Source organism: Neoarius graeffei, chromosome 10, assembly GCF_027579695.1.
Source record: "Neoarius graeffei isolate fNeoGra1 chromosome 10, fNeoGra1.pri, whole genome shotgun sequence".
NCBI lineage: Eukaryota > Metazoa > Chordata > Actinopteri > Siluriformes > Ariidae > Neoarius > Neoarius graeffei.
In genome coordinates, this window is record NC_083578.1 from 25,675,688 (window position 1) to 25,701,492 (window position 25,805).

At 40.4% G+C, this 25,805-nt stretch overlaps 1 protein-coding gene across 1 annotated transcript in view; it reads left to right on the forward strand.

The window, feature by feature from the left end:
- The window catches only part of LOC132892474 (periphilin-1), a 72,504-nt gene that overhangs the window by 18,844 nt on the left and 27,855 nt on the right, over positions 1-25,805 (forward strand). Inside the window, exons 2-4 of the mRNA XM_060930758.1 lie at positions 10,089-10,174; positions 19,463-19,689; positions 25,711-25,763. Coding sequence (XP_060786741.1) covers positions 10,089-10,174; positions 19,463-19,689; positions 25,711-25,763 — 366 coding nt within the window. The remainder of the gene's footprint in view (positions 1-10,088; positions 10,175-19,462; positions 19,690-25,710; positions 25,764-25,805) is intronic.

The window sequence follows — 25,805 nt, forward strand, 5'->3', positions numbered from 1 at the left end:
AGTCCAAAGACATGCAGATTAGGTCAACTGGATACTCTAAATCGCCCATCACTGAATGTGAATGGTTGTTTGTCTCCCTGTTTGAGCCCACTGATAGTTTGGCAATTTGTCAGCTGGGACTGGCTCCAGCTCACCTCGAGGGATAAGCAGCATAGAAAATGAATGAGCTAACTTTAAAAATGACAGCAAAATGCTTCAGCCAACACTACTTTAAAATTCAATCCACATTCTGTTTTACTCTACTAATGAAATCATCCCAAATCATAATCTTGGCTCTCTATTTATTTTGCATTTTCTTGCTTTGAGGTTTGAAACCCCCCACCGTATTTTTTATTTTGCTTGTTTGTTTGTTTGTTTGTTTGAGTCGCAGCCAATATGAAACTCTTTAAAAATGCCCCCCTTCCGGGGGCTGTGGCAACACACAGCAAACTGTTTTTCCCCTCAGAAACAGGTGGCATTCCTGATAGGTAAACATCAAGGTATTTCCTGTTTTGAATAGAAAGCCTATATTTAGCTTTACGTGAGATTTTATATAATCTCTTAAAGCCAAAATGTTGGCTCATTTATCTTCATTAACTGCTTTATCTTAGAAAGATAAGAAAGAAAGCACAACTTTATTCATCACACACTTGTGAAATTCCTCTCTGCATTTAACCCATGTGTGCTCATTGCTCACGTGTGAGCAATGAGCACACACACATACATACCCAGAGCAGTGGGCAGCCATGCTAACAGTGCCCGGGGAGCAGTTGGGAGTTAGGTGCCTCGCTCAAGGGCACCTTAGCCCAAGACTGTCCCATATTAACCTAATCGCATGTCTTTGGGGGAAACCAGAGCAAAAACACATGTGAGAAGAACATGCAAACTCCACACAGAAAGGCCCCCACTGGCCTCAAACCCAGAACCTTCTTGCTGTGAGACAACTGTGCTAACCAATTACACCACCATGCCATCATTGATGGAACAATGAATTCTGAATGATACCAGCAAATTCTAAAGGAAAATGTCAGGACATCTGTTCATGAACTGAATCTCAAGAGAAGGTGGGCCATGCAGCAAGACAACGACCCTAAGCACACAAGGCGTTCTATCAAAGAATGGTTAAAGAAGAATAATGTTTTGGAATGGCCAAGTCAAAGTCCTGACCTTAATCCAATGGAAATGTTGTGGAAGGACCTGAAGCGAGCAGTTCATGTGAGGAAACCCACCAACATCCCAAAGTTAAAGCTGTTCTGTACGGAGGAATGGGCTAAAATTCTTCCAAGCCGGTGTGCAGGACTGATCAACGGTTACCGGAAATGTTTAGTTGCAGTTATTGCTGCACAAGGGGGTCACACCAGATACTGAAAGCAGAGGTTGACATACTTTTGCAACTCACAGATATGTAATATTGGATCATTTTCCTCAATAAATAAATGACCAAGTATAATATTTTGTCTCATTTGTTTAACTGGGTTCTCTTTATCTACTTTTAGGACTTGTGTGAAAATCTGATGATGTTTTAGGTCATATATAGAAATATAGAAAATTCTAAAGGGTTCACAAACTTTCAAGCACCACTATAGGTGTGGCCATTATGCAGCAGTACTATTGTCACTGCATGCATAGATTTGAATACATTAGCCTTGATAGCATGTCTTGTAAAAGTATTCATCCCCCTTTGTGTTTTTCCTGTTTTGTCACATTACAAGCTGGAATTAAAATGGATTTTTGGGGGGTTAACACCATTTGATTTACACAACATGCCGACCACTTTAAAAGTGCAAATTGTTGTTTTATTGTGACACAAACAATAATTAAGATGAAAAAACAGAAATCTGGAGTGTGCATAGGTATTCACCCCCTTTTGTATGAAACCCCTAAATAAGAGCTGCTCCAACCAATTCACTTCATAAGTCACATAATTAGTTGATTAAGATCCACCTGTGTGCAATCAGTGTCACATGATCAGTCACATGATGTCTGTATAAATCAACCTGTTCTGGAAGGACCCTGACTCTGCAACACTACTAAGCAAGCAACATGAAAATCAAGGAGCCTCCAAACAGGCCAGAGACAAAGTTGTGAAGAAGTATAGATCAGGGTTGGGTTATAAAAAAATATCCCAAACTTTGAATATCCTAGGGAGCACCATGAAATCCATTATAGCAAAATGGAAAGAATATGTCACCACTACAAACCTGACAAGAGAAGGCCACCCACCAAAACTCACAGACCGGGCAAGGAGGGCATTAATCAGAGATGCAACAAAGACACCAAAGATAACACTGAAGGAACTGATAAGATCCACAGCGGAGATGGGAGTATCTGTCCATAGGACCAGTTTAAGCTGTACACTCCACAGAGCGGGGCTTTATGGAAGAGTGGCAAGAAAAAAGCCAGTGCTTAAGAAAATACATTTGGAGTTTGCCCAACAGCATGTGGCAGACTCCCCAAACACATGGAAGAAGATTCTCTGGTCAAATGAGACTAAAATTGATCTTTCTGGCCATCATGGGAAATGCCATGTGTGATGCAAACCCAACAGCCTGAGAACGTCATTCCTACAGTGACGCATGGTGGTGGCAGCATCATGCTGTGGGGATGTTTTTCATCTGCAGAGACAGGAAAGCTGGTCAGGACTGAAGGAAAGCTGGATGGCACTAAATACAGGGTATTTCTGGAGGAAAACCTGTTTGAGTCGGCCAGAGGTTTGAGACTGGGACAAAGGTTCATGTTCCATCAAGACAATGACCCTAAACATACTGCTAAAGCTACACTGGAGTGGTTTAAAGGGAAACATTTAAATGTCTTGGGATGGCCTAATCAAAACCCAGACCTCAAGCCAGTTGAGAATTTCAGCATAACTTGAAGATTGCTGTACACCAACGCAACCCATCTAACTTGAAGGAGTTGAAGCAGTTTTGCCTTGAGGAATGGGCAAAAATCCCAGTGGCTAGATGTGCTAAGCTAATAGAGACATACCCCATGAGACTTGCAGCTGTAATTGCAGCAAAAAGTGGCTCTACAAAGTACTGACTTTTTTTTTTGGGGGGGGGGGGGGATACCTATGCACACGCCAGAATTCTTTTTTTTTTTATTTTAATTACAAACACCAAGGGGGATGAATACTTTTGCAAGACACTGCAAAGGTATTTTGTCAAAGTAGTTGTATTTGAAATTCTTTCGACTAATCCACTCCATTTTCATATGGTTATTCCATTGCAATGGACCAGAACTGGCCTTGGCTGTCTCACAGGCCGCCACAAAGGAAAGAAAATATTAGGTATGTTCTATTCAAAATTTCCACTTATGACATGTAGCTGAAGATGAAGTTCGAGATGGATTTCAAAGGGATTGCTAACAGTGAATTTGCAGAGGTTTTGCTACATAGAAAGCTAGCAGAGTAGCGGTCATGTGATCTCATTATCTCTAGCCGCTTTATCCTTCTACAGGGTCGCAGGCAAGCTGGAGCCTATCCCAGCTGACTACGGGCGAAAGGCGGGGTACACCCTGGACAAGTCGCCAGGTCATCACAGGGCTGACACATAGACACAGACAACCATTCACACTCACATTCACACCTACGGTCAATTTAGAGTCACCGGTTAACCTAACCTGCATGTCTTTGGACCGTGGGGGAAACCGGAGCACCCGGAGGAAACCCACGCGGACACGGGGAGAACATGCAAACTCCACACAGAAAGGCCCTCGCCGGCCCCGGGGCTCGAACCCAGGACCTTCTTGCTGTGAGGCGACAGCGCTAACCACTACACCACCGTGCCGCCCGGTCATGTGATTTCAAAACAAAAACAATGAGTTGGATTCTGGGAAGGGTGAGTCGGCTCCTTTAATATGAAAAGCACCACTGTCCTTGAGACTCATCTCATCCCTAACCCAGCAACTGTGTTACATAAAATCTACCCACCACTGTGGAAAAAAAACCCAGTATCATCACCCAGTAGAACACAGCATCGCCGCGAGTGTGATCAATCTTAGTCTTTCCAGATGAGCATTTCTGTAGGTGTTTTGATGAATCACACCACCTACACAATCCAACAATTGCAAGCTAAATAATTTTGGTCAAAATAATGCCTGCTTTATCCATGTGATATCAAGACTTACTACCACTAGGCTATGTTTTAATATATTGCAAGGTCTAGATCTATCACAAAATGTACCAATAGGTTATCGTATAATATTTTATAACAGTTATAAATGTTGAATGCTTAATTAGTGCATTAAGAGTGATCCAGATTGCAGCATTTTGCATCTCAGAGTAACTAAAATATTCTTCTTGGTCTCATGATTTAGGTGGGTAATATGTGAAAAATATAAAATTGATGAAAATGAATGTAAAGCCTCGCTGATGATTTCATGCCAGTTGGACTTATTTTCAAGTTTTATAGGTCAATCATGGGTCAACGTATATTACATGTAGTAAATTCTTGAATAGTCAATTATTATTGTGAAGGTCGAGACTATCTTCAAAATTCTGCTGTGGCTGAGGCTTCAACAGGAAAATGGCAAACCGAAGAAGAGCTGCTTCAAGATTAGAACAATAACAAAGAAAATTAAAAAAAAATCTCGGGAAACTGAAATATTAAGTAAACTTTATCTATCAGAACTAAAGAGACAAAATATTTTAAATGAGCAACTTGAGTTAAAACTTGAGTCAGTGCAAATTATTCTTAATATGATTTATACATTAATGTATTTATACTACTATTAAAGACTTAATGCAAAAATGTTGAGATGTTTATTCAGTTATAATTCTGTTAATCTAAACAAAAGCTAACACAAATTACACTTTGTCTATTCATTTTGTACTTCATTAAAGACAAAAAAGGTGGCATGGTGGTGTAGCAGTTAGCATTGTTACCTCACAGCAAAAAGGTTCTAGGTTCAAGCCCAGTGGCCAATGAGGGTCTTCCTGTCTGGTGCTCCATTTTCCCCCATACTCTAAAGACATGCAGGTTAGGTTAATTGGTGGCTCTAAATTGACTGTAGGTGTGAGTGTGAATGGTTGTTTGTCTCTATGTGTCAGCCCTGCGATGATCTGATGACTTGTCCTGGGTGTATTCCGCTTCTTGCCCATAGTCAGCTGGGATAGGCTCCAGCTTGCCTGCAACCCTACACAGGATAAGCGGTTACGGATAATGGATGGATGGAATGGAAATCTCATCTCATTATCTCTAGCCACTTTATCCTGTTCTACAGGGTTGCAGGCAAGCTGGAGCCTATCCCAGCTGACTACGGGCGAAAGGCGGGGTACACCCTGGACAAGTCGCCAGGTCATCACAGGTCCAACACATAGACACAGACAACCATTCACACTCACGGTCAATTTAGAGTCACCAGTTAACCTAACCTGCATGTCTTTGGACTGTGGGGGAAACGGGAGCACCCGGAGAAAACCCATGCGGACACGGGGAGAACATGCAAACTCCGCACAGAAAGGCCCTCGCCAGCCACGGGGCTTGAACCCGGACCTTCTTGCTGTGAGGCAACAGTGCTAACCACTACACCACCGTGCCGCCTGGAATGGAAATAAAAACAATAAAAATCTCAATCAGTCAAGCAAAGCATGTGATTTTACTGGCAACAAAATGTGAACCAACAGACTTCACTTTTATGAAGTGTAAATCTCACTCAGCTAAACGCAGAACTGACACAAATACTAGTAAATGATGTCTGTTGTCATAGCACAAATGCGATTCTTGATATCTAAAAAGATTGTTTTTATTCACTAAGGAAAAACAAACATGTCACATAAAAATACAAGGAAAATTAAATTTAAAAAAACAAAAAAAACCCAAAAACAAAATACACCCGAGTAGTTGGCAATGGAGTGTTTATAGCAAGGGTGCCCAATTTGGGGCCCGCGGGCCAAGTTTGACCCATGCTCCGTTTTTTTTGGCCCGCCTCATTTTCCCCATCTGTGCCTGCCCGTCAGTGCCAGGTCTGTGCCAGCCGCTGGGAATTTCTATCCCAACGGCTCCGAAGAGTTGCCTGCAGTTCGCTTTCTGAACACAGTTTTATAAGGGGGGACAAGGGGGGTGCTGTTGAGTTGCTGGCTCTTCTGCCTGTCAGCAGGCTCATGACACGAGTGAGGAGCAGAGGTTACGATGGAGCGCTGTGTTAGGCAGTGGCACACGTATAAAAGAAAATTCAAAAATAGTTGGCAAGATGATTTTTTTCACGGAAATTGATTCCTTGGCAGTGTGCCTTATCTGTAGACAGAGAGTGGCAGTTTTGAAAGAATACAACATCCGTAGACATTACGAAACAAAACATTTACCTCAGTTTGCAAAATACAGTGGTGAAATAAGAAAGCAGAAGGCTACCGAACTGTTAGCCAGGCTCAGTGCCCAACAGTGCACGTTACTGCAGCCGTCATCTGCTCAAGAAAATGTAACTAAGGCCAGCTATAAGATCAGTGCAATGATAGCGAAATCTGGGAGATCTTTGTCATGTGGAGAGTTTGTTAAAAGTTGCCTGACTGTGGCTGCAGAGACTGTCCCCCCGAGCCAGACACGGGCCTTTTCGCAAATTAGTTTATCACGGAACACAGTTACCTGCGGTGGCACGGTGGTGTAGTGGTTAGCGCTGTTGCCTCACAGCAAGAAGGTCCGGGTTCGAGCCCCGTGGCTGCCGAGGGCCTTTCTGTGTGGAGTTTGCATGTTGTCTGCGTGGGTTTCCTCCGGGTACTCTGGTTTCCCCCAAAGACATGCAGGTTAGGTTAACTGGTGACTCTAAAGTGAGTGTGAATGGTTGTCTATGTGTCAGCCCTGTGATGACCTGGTGACTTGTCCAGGGTGTACCCTGCCTTTTGCCCGTAGTCAGCTGGGATAGGCTCCAGCTTGCCTGCGACCCTGTAGAACAGGATAAAGTGGCTACAGATAATGAGATGAATGAGACAGTTACCCGCCGCATTGAGGATATGGCTGAGGATCTCAGAGAACAAATTGTTGGTAAAGCATCCAGATTTATGGCCTTTTCTATTGCTTGCGATGAGAGCACCGGCATATGTGACTATGCACAATTGATGGTATTTTTGCACGGAGTCAGTGAGGATTTTGAAGTGACACAGGAGCTGGCTGGCCTTGAGACACTTTCAGGTACAACACGTGGGAAAGACATATTTTCTGCAGTGGAAAGAGTTCTGGAGAAGAACCAACTTCAGTGGGAAAATATGGCTGGCATCACGACCGATGGAGCTTTGTCAATGGTAGGGAAGAATAATATGATTTTTTTCGCGGTGCGGTTTCCATTAAATCCTGTACTCTGATTGACTGGCGAGTGGGTCCGTATCCTACGATACGGACTCCAGTTACGGACCCCGGTTACGGACCTCTGGCGACTCGTTCGTTCACAACAACAACAAACGTAGAATTTTTTGTCAGCATTTATCTTTTTTTAATAATATTTATTTATAAGATTATCAAAAATCTTATAATTTTTGCCAGCATTTCTCAGGAAAATAGCACTAATTTTACATCGTAGATAGCGATAACGATAGTGTTCACAGTGAAAGCGAGTTTTACTACCCTGAGGAAGAAGAAATAAAAGAAAACATTTCAGGAGAAAGCTAAAAACCTCTAACTTGCTAGCGCCGAGCAAAAACATGGTTGAATCCTGATTGACTCAATTTTATATAAATAGGGGACTGCATAGGCGGCAAAATGTAGGTTTTTTTTTTTCCTGCCATGGAAGTGCACTTGTATACTGAGGAGGAAGCAATTTGCATTACAGCCGTGAATGAGAATTCAAAATAGCATTCATTTTACAGCATGGATAGCGTTAACGAGAGTGTTCACAGCAAAAGCGAGTTTTACAACCCTGATGAAGACAAAATTAAAGAAAACATTTCAGGAGAAAGCTAAAAACCTGCAACTTGCTAACGCCAAGCAAAAACATGGCTGAATCCTGAATGACTCCTATTTGTATAAATAGGGGACTACATTGGCGACAAAATGTAGTTTTTTTCCTGTCATGGAAGTGCACTTGTATACTGAGGAGGAAGCCATTTGCATTACAGCCGTGAATGAGGATTCAAAATGGCAGCTCGGCTCAGTTTTCCCTTTCAAGCGCTCTCGTTTTCTGTTAAAATTTGGTAAAGAAAAAAATATATATGTTATTTACCAGCTTAAGGTCGGTCCGTATCGTGAAATACCGTGACCTTGGCCTTGAATACTGACCTCGGCCCAGGGGGCCTCGCTCAGTACTTTCAAGACCTTGGTCACGGTATTTCACGATACGGACCTCCCAGCTGGTAAATAACATATATATATCCTCACTTTGTCAGTTAGTCAGCTCGAGCCTAATGTTGACAGACTTATAAAAAACAAAGACAGGCTTCATGTCTTCCACTAATTGTAAAATGCAAAGACTGTAATGCTGTTATAAGGGCATGTTGTGTTGTGTTCTATATTGCTCAGTTCACATTGTCAATTCCATACCTAATACTCAATCTAATTTCATATTCAGTCTAAAGTAAATTCCCTCTGGTTTCATAAGTTGGATCATCCAGCTGGTTTCAAATGGCTTAAAAGGCACAGTGTTACAAGGGCATGTGTTATTGCTCAATTCACATTTTAGTTAATTTTTAAATAGAATTTTATATTTGGTTGTCCTGGACCATATCCAACTGTTTTCAACTTGCTCAATCTACCAAAGCACTTTTTGTAAAATGTTGCTTTCCTTTCAAATATGTTTCTTCCTCTTAAAATAAGCCATGTGGATGTTCTGTCATCTTATGAAATTAATAAAGGTAGGCCTACTATAAATATACAAAATATGTGTTTGATTGCTTTAAACATTTACATTTGAGTTTAATGATCTTAGCCTATATAAAAATGACACATTTCAATAAAATGTAAGGTAACATAATGTGGACATTCGTTTTTTGGCCCGTGGCCCACCCACAGAATTAATTTTTGGTCCATTATAGAGAAGAATTTGGGCACCCCTGGTTTATAGGCAGCAAAATCAACAGCTGCCAGCAGTTATTGACAGTGGTGCAAAGCTGTAACTAGGTTTTCTGTCGCAAGGAAGTCTTCAGGACAAAAGACTGCAGTTTCTTGGTGACATGACAAGCTGTGGTTTTTTTTTTTTGTCTTGTTAACTTTGAGAGAAATAAACAAAGGCTGGTGAAGTGTTTATAACTGCTATAATATAATTCATAATCGGAACTGCAGCATTAAACGTATAAATGACTATAAATGAATAAACAGTATGTGTCTTTCTTTATTTCATAAAAAATGTTCGCAAATTGCTGAGGCATAAGGGGAAGAAAACACTTCAGGAAGTGCTGTCTTTGGAAAATAGTCACCTTTGGCATAGTAATGCATCACATCAACCTGTTGTTGATTATTTTCCTAGAACAACATGCTCCATCATGTCAAGGTCTTTTTATTTTTCATTTCAACCATATACAGTTGGTACACTACACAGTTAAAACGAAACTACGTTTCTCCAGGACCATGGTGCTACATTAAACATCACAGGACTGCAAGTCTACATATAACAACATAAAGTGCAACGAGTGCAACGAGTGCAACACTGCAGACAATAAATGACACAATAGACAAACAGTAAACAGACAATAAACGACACAAGCAACATAAGGTGCAGAGTTGAGTGTGCATAATAAAGGAAATAAATAAATGTAAACTTTGTGTGTGCGGGAGACATTGTAAACATTGTCGGGCAATAGTGCATTTTTGTGCACTGTGCAAAGTTTGCGGTGTGAGTGGTGTGTTCAACAGTCTGTGTGAATCAGTCCGAGTTGAGGAGTCTAATGGCATGAGGAACTGAAGTGGTGTATGAAAATGGAATAAGTAAATGTAAACCTTGTGTGTGTGTGTGTGTGTGTGTGTGTGTGTGTGTGTGTGTGTGTGTGTGTGAGAGAGAGAGAGAGAGAGGGAGATTGTAAACATTGCAAATATGTTTTAATCCTTATCAATGTTTCATAAACCTTGCATTATGGTTCAAATATTATATTGTTTACAGACCTAATTAGATTATATCATTTTAGCATTTGGTGGACTGTTTGCTTAATCTTCCTATAACTGTGTGCAAATTGTTTTTTTTCTTTTTTTTTTAAGGATAAGAAAAGATCCATTAAGAGAGTGAGGAGAAGTCCCACACGATTCACTCGGCCATTTTCTCGAGGGAGATATCAGTGTGCCCGGTAAGTCATACAGTTATTGGCACAAATTTCAGAGGGACTCCATTAAGTTACAGGCCATCAATATAATGGATGTACTTGGGCAGGGATAAAATTAGTCAATTTGAAAGCTTTATGGAGTATTTCATATACAGGTAGTCATCGACTTATGACTGCGTTTGGTTACGACTGACCGGTCGTAAACCGATCTGGTCGTAAGCCGGCCTATGTTAAATGAACGTAAGTATATTGTGATGTGTAATGATATTGTAATCATCTTAAAGTCTTATTTTATCAATATTTTCTTATTTCATTACCTTGGCTCATTATTTGGTTTAAGTCAAACACTGCATACTACACTGCGTACAGTACAATTCGTTTAATATGTGCAAAACAAAAAATACGAAATACAGGTGTGAAAAATAGAAAACATCTCATTATCTCTAGCCGCTTTATCCTGTTCTACAGGGTCGGAGGCAAGCTGGAGCCTATCCCAGCTGACTACGGGCGAAAGGCGGGGTACACCCTGGACAAGTCGCCAGGTCATCACAGGGCTGACACATAGACACAGACAACCATTCACACCTACGGTCAATTTAGAGTCACCAGTTAACCTAACCTGCATGTCTTTGGACTGTGGGGGAAACCAGAGCACCCGGAGGAAACCCACACGGACAACATGCAAACTCCGCACAGAAAGGCCCTCGCCGGCCACGGGGCTTGAACCCGGACCTTCTTGCTGTGAGGCGACAGTGCTAACCACTACACCACCGTGCTGCCCTAAATAGAAAACATTTTAGTTTGAAACATACCAAAATACAAATGTAAAACATAGCAAAATACAAAACTTAGTGACCGCTGGCATCACTGGTGCTTGGCTGTGGGTCGTCTACATCATCATCAGCTGATGCAATGCTCGGGCTGGCGTGAGGATTTGCTCTTTTCATAAACATGGTAAGCCTTGTCTGAATTGTTTGTTTCTTTTTCTCCTCATAAATTTCACGATATGGATGAAGCGCGTCATGTACCATCCGTATACCGTAATTACCAACACAAACGGACACGGGAGAAGTTTACTGTACCGGGATACTGCTCACACTGAGCAGCATGCGTGGCGAGAGGCTGGATGCTGGGCGATGCCCAGAGCTGGGGCGGAAACTGTCGTACGCTCAGCTAGCTCAGCTGGGAAACACTTGCCAGTCGTAACCAGACGGTCATAAAGTCGATCGGTCGTAAGTTGCATAGGTCGTAAGTCGACGACTACCTGTATAGTTTAACAATATACTTTATAATTGTCAGAAGGTAGTAAATGTAAGGCTTTTATTTAAATCCAAATAGCAGGCTCAAGCATGCACAATAAATGATCAGGTAAAGAGAACTTTGAAAGGTGACCAACCAATCTCACAAATATAGGGCAAAAGATAAAAACTGGTAACGATAAACAAAGAAATAATGCTCAGAAAAATGCCTAAGGAAATTGCAAAACCTAAAAGAACAGAGGTGAATAAATTGTTTAAATATACTGAAGAAATGAGAGCGAAACAGGTAACAGGTGAAGTCCATAATCAGGTGAGTAGGAATGATGTGATGTCCAGATTAGAACTGGATGTGGTGTTATAGTGGTTCCTGGATCAGTGATTAGCAGTGGCGAACCGTTACTATTCAAGCTGGGATTTCAGCTCAGCCAAAACTTAGCCAGACACACCAAAAAAGCAGCAGGGCAAAGGATTTTGCAAGGGATTAGCAGCAGGGTGCCAGGTAGCTCCAGTGTGTGTAGTTGTCAATGTTGATTTTAAAAGTAACGAAGTAAATTACACAGGGAAATGAATACTTAAAGTGTATGTAATGCCTCTAAACCCCACTTTTTTCCTTGTACAAAGCAACAATCATTATCTTGATTGACCATGTGTTTTTGAACCATAGCTGATCCGTAAGGCCATAAATTGATGGAAAATCAGTAAGGTCAGCCGATTTTCACAGATTCTGCCAAGACTGAACCAGAAGATCCCGAAGGGGTGTGTGACGTCACATGTGTAACAATTCAGGTATTAATTTCGTTCATGTGTGCAGCAGTGGTTAGACCAGTCTCAATATGGAATCACGTTTTGGAGAGAATTCTGATAGTGATTGGGATTCTTATATGTCGGATGAAGGGGCAGATGATTATCAAGGATATTCCGGAGTTAATGGTAATCTTTTCGAGCCTCCAAGATGAGAAACTGTCAGTTCACGACAGTCTTCCTCTGTTGCGCACGTGAGATGGAGATATAGATAGATAGATAGATAGATAGATAGATAGAGAGAGAGAGAGATGTGCAGAATGCGGTGATTGCCTTTAATCATGTTTTCCTGAACAAAACGCAAAACAAATCAAATCTTGCAATATTGCAATCTGAGAGCATTTAATACGTTTCAGTTAATAATTAATGATGATGAGGATTGTTCAATAAATTGTTAAATAAATGGGTTTCTTTTTTGCCCCAATAATTCCCATGTGGTCGTTCTGGTGGTGATGAACACTTGATGAATCAGATTTATTATTAATAGGTGACACAAAATCTGCCTGCTTCATTTGCACAAACCTCACCCACTGTCATTTTAGATTAGTGTCATTTCTCGGAAATTCGTGAACTGAATGTCCTGTTGTATATGGATTTGAGCATCCAAACACAACGCAGCACTTTCCCATCGTTATTTTTGTAAGATAAGCTTGGAGTCAGATGAACCGAAATGACCCAGATAATCGGGGTTCCATGTGTGACGTCATGCGAGATTAGCCCTGGGGCAAGGCTGCCTTTTTCCCGGATCCGGAAGCTGCAATTTATCGATAGTTTTGTGCTTGATAATAAAATAACAAATAATTAATATTATTTCCCCCCAGCTTTATTAATTCATTTTCATTGTTACTAATGATATATATTCATTTTAAACCATTACAATAAGACATTACATACACTTTAAATATGAGTGAAAAATACTGTGGTGAGCGTGCGTGGAAGAAGAGTCTGGAGACAGAAATCTTAGTTTCTCAGTCATTAGCCTGTGCTACTTGCTCTCTATAGCACTGGCTTGACTGCTTTATTAGCATTCGCTAACAGTACTGATGAACGCTACACTGGCTGGAAGGTGACTTCACTGCTGCGCTGACTGCGCCGACTTGAGGTTAAGCTCACATTGGCCTTCCAGAAGGCCGATGGTGATAAATTTTTGGTCCCTCCCACTATAAATCAAAATCTGATTGGTTAATTCATCTGTCAATTCCTACATAAACATACACTGCCATGGCCTTCTGTCCCAGCAATGAAGTCCTAACCAGTGAGTGAGCCAGCTCTAAACTCTTCTCTGCCTAGAGACAACAAACAAAAATATCTCACTGGATAACTCAATTTTAATGTTTTCAGGACAGTAACCTTTTCATTTCTGAAGCAAATTTGATAGAAAATGAGATCAAATTAAAGAGAATAATTATAATGAAATTATGAAAGAATGAAAAAAATTAAATAGAACATTTGAAATGCTGATATGTTTGGGCCTTCTCTGAAGGCCAAGAAGGCCCCGAAGGTCCCCCTCTGGTGATTAGTATACGAATAAAATATACTTTTGTGAGGTTCTGTTACAGCTTGTGGTGAATTCCAGAGAAAATACCTTTCTATGTTGAAATGCTTAGGTTAGCTTTGGATGATAATAATTAGGTATGTCTTTCTGTTTATCTGGTAGAATATGAACTCTTTTCATGGTAGTACACTCTACAGGTTTGCCTCCCCACAGGACAACAAATTTCCTCCGGTGGTGTTCTGCTGAACATCAAATTAGCTTGAAGATATGTACTATGAAACCTGTCACCATAAAAGTATCTTGTACTGTAAAACTATTCAGATTTTTGGCTGTTGTTGAACAGGAGCCAATTCAGATTTGCGCAAGTGAAAATGACGCCCCATTCAAACCGTCTCTGCACCAATCAGCCGGTCCATATTACAAGTAGTGATTATTTGTCGAGAAGATTTCATCTACATCAGAAGATTTTTGGTGTGCAAAATGAGGAAACAAACACCAAGCAGAAAGGGTACTTGTACGTCTGGTTTGCTTGGACAATATTTTGTCTCAGTCAGCTCCTGTGATTTCTTCATTTTAGTACCCGATGCTGATTAGTGGTATATAATCCAATTAAGCTGAGTTTCTGAGACTACGATCCAATAAAGAATTGGGAAGGTTCTTAATTTACAATCAAATTAAGAAACATGTTACTCAACCAGTTATGACATCAATGTAGAGAGCTATTATGTCTCACTGGCTTTGACAACAGATAACTACATTAAGTGGAAACACAGTGTCTTGTGAAACCTCCAGTAGAAACTGGAATGATTTATATCTCCTTGTTTAGAAACTTTCTTTTCTTTTTTTCCTTAATGGCTGTCTTTTAAAACACATTTAAATGCAAGCCACTCACTTTGCATTCCATGCAAAAAGTAGAATGAGGAGAAAAGAATAAACAGTAAAAGTCAGAAGTTTAAAAGTCGATGAGTAGAATTAATGTGCATTTCTGCTCATGGAAGTATACACGTTTCCAGGATTAACAATAATAATCTGCCATATTTGGGTTGTGGATCATCAGCAATTAAATTCTTTGCTAGTATATTCGTGTGTGTTGTAATCCCAAGGCCTCCACTGAGTCAGTGTTGGAGGACTTGAAGAAGTAAACCAGAAGTATTCAAACTGTGGGGCATGAATTGTAAGGGAGCATGGATTTTATATATATATATATATATATATATATATATATATATATATATATATATATATATATATATATATTACTGTGCAAAAGTCTTAGGCACATGTAAAGAAATGCTGTAGATGAAAAATGGCTTAAAAATAATGAAATGAAGTGTTTCAACAATAAAACAATACTATAAACAGCAGTAAGCCATAATAAATGAAACAGTCAATATTTGGTGAGAGACAGGCTTGTAGTACTCGAGTCCGACTCATGCCCTAATTTTAAGGACTCGTGACTTGACTTGAACTTGAGCACTGATGACTTGGACTCGAACTCGCTCATTAACTGCATTCGGACTCCTAAACTGGAGATGAGGACTCTGATTTTTTTCTTTATTTTTTACAACATGCCATAATAATTTGGTATAAGATATTTATAATCGACATACATTTTTATGCTAATTTTGTGCAAGAGAATGCACATTCACCTTTTCATATGTCATGTTCAGGAACAAACTAACGTTAATGGCGCTAAAATGCCTGGACGGAAGCCCCTAGGATTGTCCGCTTTGCTTATACAGATTTCTCGTGCAGTGGGAAAAAAATGCACCGCTATGTGTTCCATATGTAGAAGAACTATCGAGGAGATGAGGGGGACAACCTCGAACTTCAATCGTCATTTGGCAAGACTCCACCCAGAGAAGGAAGTGCCACGCTATGTTCATTGCTCTGTTGATAGCAGGGTTTGCTTGCTGAGCGATGAACTAGCTAGTGTTAACCCTCTCGCATGTTATTTGCCCTGTTGATAGTGGGCGGGGCTTGCTGAGCGATGAACAAGCTTTTTATCTGTAGCCTCTTAACTAAAATGGGGCAGTCGAGCAGTAACGTTAGTCCAACACGGTAGCAGAGACGCTTTCACATAAAGGCAGCAACAGCCACCGTCAATTGGTGCGGTTGGAGTCTTGTTCTCGGACTCGACTCGGATCAATAGTGGACTCAACTCGAAATTTTCTTTAATGACTTGGACTTGAACACTGGGGCTCAAGACTGGACTTGGACTCAAGGTTTAGTGGCTCGACTACAACTCTGGTGTGAGACGACTCTTTAATAGCAGTCTCAAGTCCAATGAGTGCAGTTTGATAAGGAAATGAGCTGTAGGTTTTACTGAGCATCTTACAGAACCAGCCACAGTTCTTCTGGACACTTTGACTGTCACGCTTGCTTCTTAATTTTGCACCAAAACCCAGCAACCTTCGTTATGTTTTCTTTTTTTAATCAGAAAAGTGGTCTCTTATGTCATATGCTGCTCAGATACAATTTTTTGTTTCTGTAACATGTAATTTTGTGCTGGAAAACGAACGTTTGGAACTCAAAAATGTTTTGTACTGACTCGATAATTTAGAAGTCATAAAATAGAAATCTGTAACAAAATTTGTATGAAAAAAAAGGGTGCCTAAGAGTTTTGCACAGTACTGTGTATATATTTTTAAACTTTATCAGGCCTGCCAACATTGACATATTTTGCATAGGAGCTCATATTTTAATATCAGAGTATGCTGGAAAGTACTAAAGATACTCCGAAAGGCCTGTCTTCTTTCTTCTTCATTCTTTTTCAAATTAAAAACAGCAGATGAGCCAGATGTGTTTGCTCTAAAGCCTCACTTGCTCAACTACTGTCTATACATCCATATACTATCTACAAGTTGCTTTGGATAAAGGCAAATAAGCCAACAACTGTCTGTGGCACAAGAAGAGGTCATGACGTTAGTATGAGCTCTATCTGGATGAAGAGACTTTTTATGATATGGACCATCAAAAGCTAGCAAAACCCAGTAATTTGCATTTATACTTTAAGATTGCTTCAAATGAACATGACTGAAATTCTGACAGTTAGAAAGTAAATTTTAAGCAGTGGCCAAACACAAAAACAACTGTATCATTTTGCAAGTTTATAAGGTTCTATCTGGCTTTTTCTTATTAAACAAAAGGTTGATCTCGTTAACGAACTCAAATCAAGCATAAAAAGTAATAAACTCAGTAGAAGAAGACATTTTGAGTCTATTAGGACCACATTATGATCATTTATGGTCTACAATTAGTTTTATAATTTCTGAGTGTGTTCTTGAAGATCTGAAATGGAATTCAACTACAAAACATTGAAATTTAATTACAAAACATTTAACAATATTAAAATGCATTCGAATGTTATCTGATGTTTGTCGCAGTAGTAACTCTGGAAGCGCTGAAGAATTATTAATTTACCAGAACTTTTATACATTGGACAATCAGTGAGTACAGTCGACCTATTCTGATCCTGCGTTATACACTTTTTTTTTTAAAATCATTTTCAGGAAGAATAAGATAGGACCTTATAAAACCAAGTTTGTCTGTCAGTTTGGAAACAGGACATCTAATGTTTTCAAATATTACATGAAGCTATTGGGGTGGCACGGTGGTGTAGTGGTTAGCGCTGTTGCTTCACAGCAAGAAGGTCCGGGTTCGAGCCCTGTGGCCGGCGAGGGCCTTTCTGTGCGGAGTTTGCATGTTCTCCCCGTGTCCGCGTGGGTTTCCTCTGGGTGCTCTGGTTTCCCCCACAGTCCAAAAACATGCAGGTTAGGTTAACTGGTGACTCTAAATTAGCCATAGGTGTAAATGGTTGTCTGTGTCTATGTGTCAGCCCTGTGATGACCTGGCGACTTGTCCAGGGTGTACCCCGCCTTTCGCCCGTAGTCAGCTGGAATAGGCTCCAGCTTGCCTGCGACCCTGTAGAACAGGATAAAGCGGCTAGAGATAATGAGATGAGACATGCAAATAAATAAATTATAACACCACATAGTAATAAAGTATCTTCCAGCAATAAAGTTTCATTTTCAACCAAAATGCCAGAGAGAACATTATAATCCTCATGAAGGTCATGAATTCAGCAGCATTCAAGACAATGGTGATATTTATGCAAGATAATTAACAGTTATTCCATGAAATCAAGTCATACATGAGCTGATAGCCAATGAGGCGCATAGAGCCAAGTCGCCTATAAGCTGTGCATGACGAGATTGAATGGAATTACTGCTTTATTTGATCTACATTCACTGGATTTTGAGAAACAGCATCTTTATTTTGATTTTTTACAAATTCGATAAATAAAAACGTTATATAAAACATCCAACAAAATCATTTCCGCTTAGAATGTAAACAAACCGGTGAAATGTCAGTAGCAATTGGTGAAAAATGCTATAATAATAATAATTCTTAAAAAAAAAAGATATGTTCTTACCATCCAATACTTTTATTCCATATTTTGTTGCTTTTTTCTTGTTTGTATTTTTGGGGGTTTTGTTTTCGAGTAGAGTTTTTATTTCATCCTCGGTCGCTCTGCCATTTTGTTTTTCTCTACTCATTGTACTGGTATATGAGCTGATAGCCTAGTAGTAGAGTAACCAATCAGAGTACACAATTGTTCATATCCAGTGAATGTGGATAGAATAATACAGTATATCAACGTACATACTACACCGAGTGGTTACGCCAAAAATGTTAAAAAAGATAACTGATGAATGACTTGACCCTCTTCCTCACTTTATTAATACCCCATTGAGAACTTGTGAGCCTTTCTCAAGAATTAGATTTACAGAAAAGGAAAACAATATGTATCTCTGAAGAGCACCTGGGAGGCTATGGTGGCTGCTTCAGCTAAAATTGTTAATGAAAAAAAAAAATCAAGAAACAGATTCTATGAATGGAAAAAAAAAATCATGAAATGTGAAATGAACCATAGCTATACTGGCAACTGTTCTTTTGATAATTTTATTTGTTCCTTGTAAAAAAAAAGGCAAATATTTATCTCATCTCATTATCTCTAGCCGCTTTATCCTGTTCTACAGGGTCGCAGGCAAGCTGGAGCCTATCCCAGCTGACTACGGGCGAAAGGCGGGGTACACCCTGGACAAGTCGCCAGGTCATCACAGGGCTGACACAGACAACCATTCACGGTCAATTTAGAGTCACCAGTTAACCTAACCTGCATGTCTTTGGACTGTGGGGGAAACCAGAGTACCCGGAGGAAACCCACACGGACAACATGCAAACTCCACACAGAAAGGCCCTCGCCGGCCACGGGGCTCGAACCCGGACCTTCTTGCTGTGAGGCGACAGCACTAACCATTACACCACCGTGCTGCCGCAAATATTTATTATTTTTCAAAACACATGTCCCCTGACAAAGAAAAATCTTTTTTTTATTCACTCATAGCATTCTATTATTTGAACAGTAAAAATAATCAGGAGGAGCAGAAATTGCCAAATAATAGTGCACAGAGTTACCATACTTTCTATAGTTTCTGTAGGAAAAAGGATTTCCAAATCGGGATAGTGAAATTCACCAACTTATGGTTTTCTTTTACATCAAAACACACATATTTGCACACACGCGTCCAAGAATGATTATTGATTATTATTAATGATTATCTTGTCATATCCACGGGTTCTTCAAAATAAGAATGGTTTATGAGAACAGTAAGAAATGGCAACTGATTCTTGTCTATCTATATAATAAACATCAATCAACAGAGGATGAATATACCTTCTCTCTTCCTGCAGCTTCTATTACAGGCCCAGAGAAGACTACTTTTCCCAGCGGTCCAGTTTTAGCTTGAGGTTCCACAGGTTCCAGAGAGCCTCTGATCTTCGCCCTTCATCTAGATCTCGGAGCCCAACTTTGGTGCTGAGACGCATAAAAGTGCATTCATCAAGCAAGGACGTGGAAAAGAGATCTGATAAGAGCACTTCAACCCCAGCACAGGAAAAAAAAGCATTGAACACACCAGGTATATTCCAGTGTATGTGCAGTGCCTTGCAAAAGTGTTCATCCCCCTTCGTGTTTGTCCTGTTTTGTTGCATTACAAGCTGGAATTAAAATGGATTTTGGGGGGATTAGCACCATTTGATTTACACAACATACCTACCACTTTAATGGTGCACATTGTTTTTTTTTTTTTATCTTGACACAAACATCCCTACAGCAAGACCAGAGAATCTTCCATGTGTTTGGGGAGTCTGCCACACGCTGTTGGGCAAACTCCAAACGTGTTTTCTTAAGCAATGACTTTTTTTCTGGCCACTCTTCCATTAAGCCCAGCTCTGTGGAGTGTACAGCTTAAACTGGTCCTATGGACAGATACTCCCATCTCTGCTGTGGATCTTTGCAGCTCCTTCAGTGTTCTCTTTGGTGTCTTTGTTGCATCTCTGATTAATGCCCTCCTTGCCCAGCCTGTGAGTTTTGGTGGGCGGCCTTCTCTTGTCAGGTTTGTAGTGGTGCCATATTCTTTCCATTTTGCTATAATGGATTTAATGGTGCTCCCTGGGATATTCAAAGTTTGGGATATTTTTATAACCCAACCCTGATCTATACTTCTCTACAACTTTGTCTCTGACCTGTTTGGAGGCTCCTTGGTTTTCATGTTGCTTGCTTAGTAGTGTTGCAGAGTCAGGGTCCTTCCAGAACAGGTTGATTTATACAGACATCATGTGACAGCTCATGTGACACTTTGATTACACAGAGGTGGATCTTAATCAACTAATTATATGACTTATGAAGTGAACTGGTTGGACCAGCTCTTATTTAGGGGTTTCATATGAAAGGGGGTGAATACCTATGCACACTCCAGATTTCTTTTTTTTTTTTTAATTTTAATTATTGTTTGTGTCTCAATAAAACAACAATGTGCACCTTTAAAGCTGTTGGCATGTTGTGTAAATCAAATGGTGCTCACCCCTCAAAAATGCATTTTAATTCCAGCTTATAATGCGACAAAACAGGACAAACACCAAGGGGGATCAATACTTTTGCAAGGCACTGTATAAAGGGGGTTGGGGTGGGCTGATAATAAGAAAGGGGGGAACTATGTAGGAAAAAACTAACTAACTACAGATAACCTAGAAGTGGCCCTGACAATATAAAGTGCTTTTATGCTGTTTTCAAAATTCATATAGGTAATTACATACATACAATATCTATCTTATATACACTTCCACTTTATTAGAAACATTCATGCAATTATCCAATCATGATTAGCAAGAGGAAAAAGATCAGGTGATGTTTTTTCAGGCTATGTAGTTTTGGGGAGTTTGTGTCTAATGTAGCCTCCCATTCCTGTTCTTGGCTGATACGACTGGAGCCTGTTGTGGTCGTCTGCTGTTGTAGCCCATCCAGCTCAAGGTTTGATGTGTCAAAGTGAAAGTCACGGACATCACATTTCCCCTCCATTTTGATGTTTGATGTGAACATTAACTGAAGTTCTTCACCTGTACGAATATCTGCATGATTTTGTGGATTGTGCCACTGCCACAGGATTGACTGTATGGATAACTGCATGAATGAAAGTATCCGGGTGTTCCTAATAAAGTGGTCACTGAGTGTCTCATCTCATCTCATTATCTCTAGCCGCTTTATCCTGTTCTACAGGGTCGCAGGCAAGCTGGAGCCTATCCCAGCTGACTATGGGCGAAAGGCGGGGTACACCCTGGACAAGTCGCCAGGTCATCACAGGGCTGACACATAGACACAGACAACCATTCACACCCACATTCACACCTACGGTCAATTTAGAGTCACCAGTTAACCTAACCTGCATGTCTTTGGACTGTGGGGGAAACCGGAGCACCCGGAGGAAACCCACGCAGACACGGGGAGAACATGCAAACTCCGCACAGAAAGGCCCTCGCCGGCCCCGGGGCTCAAACCCGGACCTTCTTGCTGTGAGGTGACAGCGCTAACCACTACACCACCGTGCCGCCGTCACTGAGTGTATATACCTTATATACAGTACACCTATGTATTTCATGAAATGGTCTCATGCAAACAAGTATAAGACTTTTCACAAGGTAAGTGATAACTGGTGTACAATCTCATCTAAAAAAAAAAATCAAATCACTGTGGCTGGAGGTTTATTTCCCTACCATATATATCTTTTTGTCCAACATAACCCCTTCTTCATCCCCCATAAGAAATATAAATGCTGCATTATCATACAATTGATACAAATAATAAAATACTACAAAATGTGTATATCATAATTAAGATCATATAAGAATAGAGAAGGAATAACATAAGAGCTGGTCTATAAACAGATCAACAAAACAGGGATGGGCTTCCCGATAATATTGCACTTTAGGGCTAAAGAGTGAGTTTAAAGACACTTTTAAGCAACGACCGTTGTCTCTGAGCGTGGTTTTCCCAAACTCACTCGTAAGAAGGAGTCTTCAGAGCAACTTTGCTAAGAGCGTCTTTGCAGTGTGCATCCTCAATATAGGCATTAGTAGTTGCTCAAGGTATTCATACTGTAGTTACGAACGACATTAGTAGTTGCTAAATCCAGTTGATGAGGTCGCATGGCATTCATTTTTTATCAGAAACTAATGAAATATAAAGTGTTAAAATATGTTATTGTATTGTATTGTCATGAAGCATTACATATATGATGTGGTAATTAATTATTGAAATTATTTTACATTTTGGGCAGCACAGTGGTGCAGTGGTTAGCATTGTTGCCTCACAGCAAGAAGGTTCTGGGTCCAAGCCCAGTGGCTGATGCAGGCCTTTCTGTGTGGAGTTTGCATGTTCTCCCCGTGTCTGCATGGGTTTCCTCTGGGTGCTCTGGTTTCCCCCACAATCCAAAGACATGCAGTCTAACTGGTGTCTCTAAATTGACCGTGAGTGTGAACGGTTGTTTGTCTCTATGTGTCAGTCCTGCGATGATCTGGCAACTTATCCAGGATGTACCCCACCTCTCATCCATAGTCAGCTGGGATAGGCTCCAGCTTGCCTGCAGCCTTACACAGGATAAGCAGTTAGGGATAATGGAATGGAATGAACAAACATTCACACGAAAGAATGAGCAAATAATAAGATAAATAATTCAGTAAATGTTTTCCCAGGATTATTTCAACTGTTATCCACAATGCCAAGTTGGCAATGTTCTCCTTATATCAATATTGTAGTTGAGTCACTAAACCTTGAGTCCGAATCCAGGCTCGAGTTCCCAATGTTGAAGTCCGAGTCAGGTCCAAGTTATTAAAGAAAATTTCGAGTCGAGTCCACTACTGATCCGAGTTGAGTCCGACACAAGCCCTGCTATCAACAGAGCAATGAACATAGCGTGTCACTTCCTTCTCTGGGTGGAGTCTTGTCAAATGACGATTGAAGTTCGAGGTTGTCCCCGTCGTCTCCTCGATAGTTCTTCTACATATGGAACACACAGCAGTGCATTTTTTTCCCCACTGCATGAGAAGTATGTATAAGCAAAGCGGACAATCCTAGGGACGTTCTCTCCAGGCATTTTAGCGCCATTAACGTTAGTTTGTACCTGAACATGACGTATGAACAGGTGAATGTGCATTCTCTTGCATGAAATTAGTATAAAATTAATGTATATATAAATATCTTATGCCAAATTATTATGGCGGGCGGCACGGTGGTGTAGTGGTTAGCGCTGTCGCCTCACAGCAAGAAGATCCGGGTTCGAGTCCCGTGGCCGGCGAGGGCCTTTCTGTGCGGAGTTTGCATGTTCTCCACGTGGGTTTCCTCCGGGTGCTCTGGTTTCCCCCACAGTCCAAAGACATGCAGGTTAGGTTAACTGGTGACTCTAAATTGACCGTAGGTGTGAATGTGAGTGTGAATGGTTGTCTGTGTCTATGTGTCAGCCCTGTGATGACCTGGCGACTTGTCCAGGGTGTACCCCGCCTTTCGCCCGTAGTCAGCTGGGATAGGCTCCAGCTTGCCTGTGACCCTGTAGAAGGATAAAGCGGCTAGAGATGATGAGATTATTATGGCATGTTGCAAAAAATAAAGAAAAAAAATCAGAGTCCTCGTCTCCAATTTATGAGTCCAAATGCAGTTAATGCACGAGTCTGAGTCCAAGTCCGAGTCATCAGTGCTGAAGTCCAAGTCGAGTAACGAGTCCTTAAAATTAGTACACGAGCACTACAGGCTTGTCACACAGGTGCAGAAATGTGGGAATGTCAGTGTGACATTATGATATCCATACGTAATTCCATATTGAAATACATTCATAATGTTTTGCATATATTTATTTAATAATTAATTCGATGTACTTGCAATGTACAAGAAAAATAACTGAACACTGCAGCAGATTCAACATCAGTTTCCGCACATTGATTGTAAGAATCCCTCAGAGGTGCATGTGCTTTCTGTCTTTTCGGCTGTGAGGAGGCGCTCTTTGTTGTGAACGAGTGATCCAGATCCATCGTAAGTTAAGAGCAAACTAAAGGACTACTTTGGCTATGATGTTGTTTGGGAAAACCATGTTAACTTAACAATGGATCTTAAGAGGCAGTTCAAGACGCTCTTAGCCTTAAGAGGCGTTCGGGAAACCCACCCCTGAATAGTTCATCATAAAGTAATGAGTATTGCAGTAGAGGGCGAATGCTGTCACTATGCACATATAAAGTATCTGCATAATGTAAAATTGTATATACCTGCTACTGTTTTGCAACTCATCGTACACACTAGATGGTAGTGTAAGCACATTTTTACTACCAAGAGCAACCACCTGCTCCTTTTTTTCTCAGTGCTCATCATTATGCACTCATCAACCACAGCTGCATTACTGGAGAAGTAAACAGCTCGATGAATTGTTGAACTGGTGAAAAGCTCTTTGGCAAAAAAAAAATTATCCAGAGAATAATCTTACTGCTCTGCAGTCTTTTGGCTGAGCACAGTAGGTCGATAAATATATTTTTGTAAATGATGAGATGCTTGCTCAGAGAAGGATATTTGAAAATAAAAAATACCAATTTGAAATGATATGAAAATGCATCATACGTCCACCTGTAGAAGTGTTTTCACAGGCTGGAGTGTGAAAATGGTATTGACTGATGAGGTCTGAACCTTTCATATAGGTTCCGCTCTCTTTCACTTGTTTGCTCATTGTGCCTGTGAGATATGCAGAGATGAGCGTGAGTCATTGACTTTGTGCTATTTTTATATATACAGTATATATGTGTGTGTGTGTGTGTGTGTGTGTGTGTGTGTGTGTGTGTGTGTGTGAGTGAAAGAGTGACACAGAGAGAGAGAGAGAGAGAGATAGAGAGAGAGAGGATGAGCTCAAATGTTTTGTGTATGTGAGTGGGAGAGAAATGAAGGTGTTTTTGTGTGTGAGAGGGTGAGAGCAAGAGCGAAAGGGAAAAAAAGCAAAAGAGAGAGAATTTAAGCATCTAGGCAGAGAGCCAGTATACCGTATATCAAGCAGTCCAAGCATTCAAATGTTGCAAGGCAAATTCTCCAAATCGCACCCTGCAGATCCTCTTAAAGAAGCCTTAGTTATTCCTTTCATACCATTTTAATTGAGGCCCTGATCAAAGGAAAGACCAAATAATACAGTGTAAATTTAGGAAGCATATTTGAACTGAGGCCAAAGATGTAACAAGAAAGATTCTCCTTCGTATTGGGACCCAGGTAGTAGAAAAGAACGTCCCCTGGCTCTCTGAACTGGCTGTCTTTCAACAAAAACTGAAGACCGAACTTTTCACCAAGCACTAACATGAATACTAATTTAATTAAAATAGTCTCTTACTTTTTTTTTGTTCTCTTCTATCTCCTCTCCAACAGGGAGGGATTCAACTTGACTGGTATTCTTAGACCTTGACCTATTGTACTGGCATAAAATGTGTTGTTGTTTTTTTGTTAGTGCACTCATTCTGTAAAAGGGAATCTGTAAAATGCTGTAAAAATGAATGTAATAAATACCTCAAAGATTTGATATGACTGTGATTTCACTAATGATATAAATGCTTCATTTTCTTTATCTTTCATTCTTTGTTGCTCGCAGAACGTTCCCGATCATCTTCAGTCGCTTCTGAGAGGCATACCCTATCATTTACAGTAAGTGACCACATACTTTCATCTTTCATTAAAAAAAAAAAA